Source organism: Cryptococcus neoformans, chromosome 1, assembly GCF_000149245.1.
Source record: "Cryptococcus neoformans var. grubii H99 chromosome 1, complete sequence".
Lineage (NCBI taxonomy): Eukaryota > Fungi > Basidiomycota > Tremellomycetes > Tremellales > Cryptococcaceae > Cryptococcus > Cryptococcus neoformans.
In genome coordinates this window covers 1,681,384-1,686,383 of record NC_026745.1, presented here as the reverse complement: position 1 = coordinate 1,686,383, position 5,000 = coordinate 1,681,384, and the positions used below count along the sequence as shown (strand labels likewise).

Genomic DNA, 5,000 nt, shown 5'->3' with positions numbered 1-5,000 from the left:
ACAATGAAGGAACTCTATATCCAAAAAAAAATCCCAGACGGACTAGGAGACCCAACAATTCACAAACCGCGATTCACCATGCACAACGTTGCCAGATACGAACAGTAATACGGCCTTGGCTTTCAGTCTACAATTCGACCCTGCCTCCAGCGGCGAGACCCATGCCTTTTCGTACTTCACCAATGCCCCTGCCGACATGACCTCCGACCCACTCGCCGACTCTAGGGACAAAGTAGTCGAGGTGAGCGGCTTCGTCGCCATAAACATAGTACGCGTATCGTCGCGAGAGGTAGGCGAGGTGGGCGGGGAGGTAGGTGTAGACGGAGAACCAGAAGAGGAGGGTGATGATTGTCAAGGTGGACCCTGTGGCGTGGATGGGTTGGTGAGTGGACGGAGTAGTGAACACGTGATAGTGAGGAGCTTACAGATGACTGCCTTTTCCCACGGCTGCATCATGGAGAGTGCAAAAGTGCACTCGAATTTAGTGCTGCAAGTCAAGGAATCGGGTCAGAGCGGGGGCGGAGGCGGGGATGGCAGGACTCACGACCATTCCCAGAGTTTTCTTCTGATGCCTGGGGGCGGTCGCGGGGTGTAGAGCGGTTTGTTGGGGTGTGTGGAGGGCATGGCGGGTGGGGACAAGCGGGTGGGGGACAGGCGGGTGGCGAAGGGATGGAACGAGATGGGAGGAAGGAAGGAAGGAAAGAAGGAAGAGGGCAGTGCAATAATTTGAGCGACACGCGCCACGCGAGCAATGCCCTCGCTGCCGCCAGGCACTCCGGGTGCCTGACACTTGTTTTCGCTAGTTTGGTCCCGCGGAGTAGTCGGCGAGATAAAACATGGACTCCTTCTTGCGTGCGCCCGCGCTAAGCTGCCCGCCCATGACTCTCCGGCCGCCGTCGAGGGCGTCTGGCACCCGCAGCTGCGCAGCACCCGCTGTGGAAGATGCGCTGGCGACGTGCGAAGACCCCGCGCTGGGATGGAGTCTTCAGTTCTGGGTGACCTTGGCGGACCCGTTGGTGAGTGCCGTGGCCTCGTACACTTTCGGCGCTGACAGCAGCTCGTTGTGCAGACCCAGCATGTATTCTTCGCCTGCCCTGCATCCGGACAATGCAGCTGGGATCCGCCTGTCGGAGCGTTCGTGTGAGTCGCATCCCCCGCTGCGTGGCCCGTCCGCGGCGCCTGACATGACGATGCCGCAGCGTTCCGAGATCACCAGACGGTGAATGGTGGGAGCTTGCAGACTCTACTCGCAACAACAGGTCGTACTACTACAGTATGCTTTTATCTGCCGATGGTGAAGAAAAAAGGACGCTGACCGAGGGCATGTTTTAACACCCACCCCTGTTTCACTCAACCAGATACTCTGACTGGAAAGACACAATGGACGAGACCTCGCGCCAATGCCTTTGTTATCCCCTTGGGTTTGATTCAGGCATGTATTCCCTTCCTCGCCATGCTTATGCGTCCGTATTAATCTAATGCCCGTTCTTGTCCAGCGTAACGCTCTCCCCGCACGATCGCCTGCACATAAATCTTCCCGCCCGGATACCCGTATCCACAGCCCTTCAACCCCTTCTCGCGAACGATCTTATACTACCCAGCCAGCAGTCACCCCTACCAAAAACCAGCCCAAACCTACCATTCCTATTCCCCTCTACTCTCCATCTGCATCGGTGGACAGTCCCCGTGCGACTGCACTTCATACTCCAGACGTCGATACACCCTCCCGTGGACTCTTTACATCACCCGCTTTCAACCCTCTTGCTACCGCTCCCCTCTCTCCCTCATCACCAAGTGTGTCTCTCACCAAACAGAAATCAATGTCGTCATCGTTGACGGCTCCCAATCTGTCAAGTCTTGCGAACCCGTTATCTGTGGTTGAGGAAAGAAGCGGGAGTGAAGCTGATAAAAGCGATAATTCAGGAACATCTGACGGTGGATGGTGGGACAAGAAAAGGACAAAAGCTTTGGGGAAAAAGGACAAGAAGAGTAAATCCAAAATGAAGAGGAGTGTATCTGTAGAGAGGTTGGGAATTTCACATATTCAAAGTATGTCAGAAGTGTATGGCAAAAAAAAAAAGAGTAGGACTGACAAGGTGCCGGTAGACGAGCGTACAGAGCGGTCACCAACAAGACAGAGACAGACAATGCTGGCGGCTTCGACTAGCGCTTTACCCAAGGACATGCCGCTTGAACCGATCTTTGTCGAACAACCAGCGTCTGTCAAGACAAAACGCCTCAGCACAGGGTAAGGACCTCATTTCCCCCCCCCTTTTTTTTTTTCTCCAGTTGGAATCCAACTAATGTCATTCGCCAAAAGACTCCATCCTCTTCTTCCACCGGATATCAGCTCCCAGATCCAAGCTTTCCAAACAGACGATTTTTCCCGGAAATACTTTGCCATCCGACGTACAGGCATGTTTCGCACCAAAGTACCCGTATCACGCATCATGGAATGGCAGCGACAATCTACCACTGCCCCGCTGTTGGTCCTATCCAAACACCTCTCAAAAGATGCAGTGACGTGCTTCAAAGTCATCCAACATGTGATGGGAGAACGGGATCGCCCTGTGGAAGGTGCCAAACCCTCACACGCTGGATCTTCAGCCCTGCTGGCTGAGTTGTCCCTCAAGGGAAAGAGAAGGGAGGATGATGTGCCCAAGGGCTTTGCCGCTGGCGATGGGACTGTGGATGGTGGTGGATCTCGAGGCGAGAAGATGGTGGTGCTTGAAGAGATTCGATGGATGATCCAGCTGTGTGTGGCGCAGGGAGAGATGAGGGATGAGGTTTATTCGCAGGTCATCAAACAGCTTACCAAGAATCCCGATCAGTAAGTTGATATCCCTTATCCCCGGGGGGAAGGGGGCAGGGCAACGCTGATGGAAAGAAAAAAAAAACCCTGCAGTGACTCTGTCGTGCTAGGATTCCAACTGTTGTGTGTGTTTGTCAACTCTTTTGGGCCCAGCAAGAATTTCGAGACGTTTGTAAAGAACTTTTTGGAAAAGCATTTGAATGATCAATCGGATGGGATTGGGATCATGGCAAAGTGCAAGTATAGTCGCAACTTTTTAGCCCCCGTCCTTGTGTGAATCATCAACGAACTGACAAACAGGCGATATTAGATTGCATGGCGAAAATCGAAACATTCTCCACTATAGGTCGTCGGGCGAAACCGCTTACTGTTGGCGAGATTGAGCACGCATCCGATGCTGCATTCTATCCTTCCGTATACGGCGAATCTCTTGTCCGAATCATGGATCTCCAAAAGACATCATACCCACAACTAAAAGTCCCTATCATCCTGCCTTTTCTGGCGGATGGCATATTGGCACTGGGCGGAACGAGGAGTGAAGGGATATTCAGGGTACCGGGTGATGGAGATTGTGTGGCAGAGTTGAAAAGCCGGATGGATCGAGGTCATTACCGACTGGTAAGTTTATCTTGGAAAAAGGAAAAAAAAATAATAAAAAAAAAAAGAAGAGAAATCTGATGGTATGGAGAGTAGAAAGGTATCGACGACCCGCACGTGGTAGCTTCCCTTTTCAAACTCTGGCTAAGAGAGCTTGAAGAACCTCTGATTCCAACAGCATTGTATAATGATGCCCTCATCGCATCAAAGGATTATCGACAGGTAGTCGAGATTGTTCAAAAGTTGCCAATTTATAACCGGAGGGTGCTGGTATTCGTAGTAAGCTTTGTGCAAATATTCATACAGGAAAAAGTCGTGGAAAAGACAAAGATGGGTCCTATGAACCTCGGTACGTTTGAGACTTTAATACGTTCTTTCTCGCTCAGAGACAGAGCCACAAAAAAAAAAAAAAAAGCTGATAGGTGAAAAAATGAAAGCGCTCGTGCTGGCGCCCAATATTCTGCGAACTACTGCCGACTCGCTGGTCACGGTGTTCACCAATTCGAGCTTTGAGAGCAAATTTATGCAGCAGCTGTTAGAAAACATGAAGCCTGGTGAAATTGATTCGGATTATGTGCCGGTGCATGGAGTCGCTATAGGGTAGGCGGAGGTGGTTTGCTTGGGAGCAGCCGAAAAAGGACATTACATTATATGTGTGTTACGTTGAAACGTTTGACGATGTTAATGACCGTGTTCTCCTTTTTCCCTATCTTGGCTCGGTAGCCTGTATGCTTTGATGTGGTTTTGGTAACTTGTTACATACGCCAATAATGTATACATGGTTACTGTCATTACACGGATTATTCAACTTGAACTGTACAGATCATGACAGTGTCCTTGCCCATCGTCTCCGTGTGTACAGTTTGGAGTCTTGGAAGGCCCTTGTCTTCGCCCTGACACAACGATTAGAAAGTGCTGCATCGAAAGAATCTTGAAAACTTGCCTCTGGGACGACACCGACGCCTTCACCGATAAACATCGGGGCGACGGTGACCACGACGCTGTCCACAAGCTTACTGCCATCGTCTCTTTTCAGGGTGTGAAGAAAGCTGGAAAGAACGCGCGAACCGCCTTCGATCATGACGGATCTGAGACCGAGAGAGGTCAAGATGGAAGGAAGGGACGATGGAGGGATGCGACCTGCTCGAAAAGGTCAATCATGGTATCATGGAAAGAGAGATCTGTTTTGGTTAAACCTCTTTTTGCATTTGACGCACCATTGGAATCGAGCGGGACGGGCACAACCCTCGCACCAGCCTGTTGGACCTCGTTGATTCTGTCGCTGGAGACATTTGAGCCACAGAGGATCCACGGTTGCTTCAGCGTCCGTCCGCGCAAGGCAGGTTTCGTGTTCCACTCGTTCAGGATCCGGGAAGTGAGTGGGAAGCGGAGGGAGGGGTCGAGGATGAGTGGCTGGGGCGGGGGCGAGGCGTGGGAGGGGGGGAGGAGGTTGGCTAATGAAGCGTCAATGCTGGATGCAGGGGTGAGAGAGGGAGTATACTTTGTAGGCGGGGGTCGTCGAGGAGGAGGGTGTGTACGCCGACGAGGATGGCGTCGTGGATGGCTCTGAGGCTGGGGGGGGGGGGGGGGG

General features: G+C 52.0%; 4 protein-coding genes; 2 read left to right on the top strand and 2 right to left on the bottom strand.

The window, feature by feature from the left end:
• The window catches only part of CNAG_00648 (esterase/lipase), a 1,552-nt gene extending 1,550 nt beyond the window's left edge, over window positions 1-2 (top strand). Inside the window, exon 6 of the mRNA XM_012191468.1 lies at window positions 1-2. This exon is cut by the window's left edge and continues 269 nt beyond it. The gene's annotated coding sequence lies outside the window, so the exon portion shown is untranslated.
• The window catches only part of CNAG_00647 (hypothetical protein), a 1,176-nt gene extending 50 nt beyond the window's left edge, over window positions 1-1,126 (bottom strand). The window contains exons 1-3 of the mRNA XM_012191467.1: window positions 545-1,126; window positions 426-487; window positions 1-363 (exon numbers count right to left, since the gene is read on the bottom strand). The exon at window positions 1-363 is cut by the window's left edge and continues 50 nt beyond it. Of these exons, the coding sequence (XP_012046857.1) occupies window positions 128-363; window positions 426-487; window positions 545-624 (378 nt within the window). The 5' untranslated portion in view covers window positions 625-1,126 and the 3' untranslated portion in view covers window positions 1-127. The remainder of the gene's footprint in view (window positions 364-425; window positions 488-544) is intronic.
• CNAG_07959 (hypothetical protein) lies at window positions 739-4,202 on the top strand. XM_012191703.1 has 11 exons: window positions 739-1,016; window positions 1,070-1,140; window positions 1,200-1,273; window positions 1,359-1,432; window positions 1,497-2,049; window positions 2,107-2,248; window positions 2,321-2,830; window positions 2,906-3,048; window positions 3,123-3,430; window positions 3,506-3,758; window positions 3,847-4,202. The coding sequence occupies exons 1-11, from the start codon at window positions 837-839 to the stop codon at window positions 4,011-4,013; spliced, it is 2,475 nt and encodes an 824-aa protein (XP_012047093.1). The 5' UTR covers window positions 739-836; the 3' UTR covers window positions 4,014-4,202.
• Window positions 3,974-5,000, bottom strand: part of CNAG_00645 (2,5-diamino-6-(ribosylamino)-4(3H)-pyrimidinone 5'-phosphate reductase) — a 2,188-nt gene continuing 1,161 nt past the window's right edge. Inside the window, exons 2-5 of the mRNA XM_012190989.1 lie at window positions 4,911-4,981; window positions 4,627-4,863; window positions 4,353-4,549; window positions 3,974-4,302 (exon numbers count right to left, since the gene is read on the bottom strand). Of these exons, the coding sequence (XP_012046379.1) occupies window positions 4,210-4,302; window positions 4,353-4,549; window positions 4,627-4,863; window positions 4,911-4,981 (598 nt within the window). The 3' untranslated portion in view covers window positions 3,974-4,209.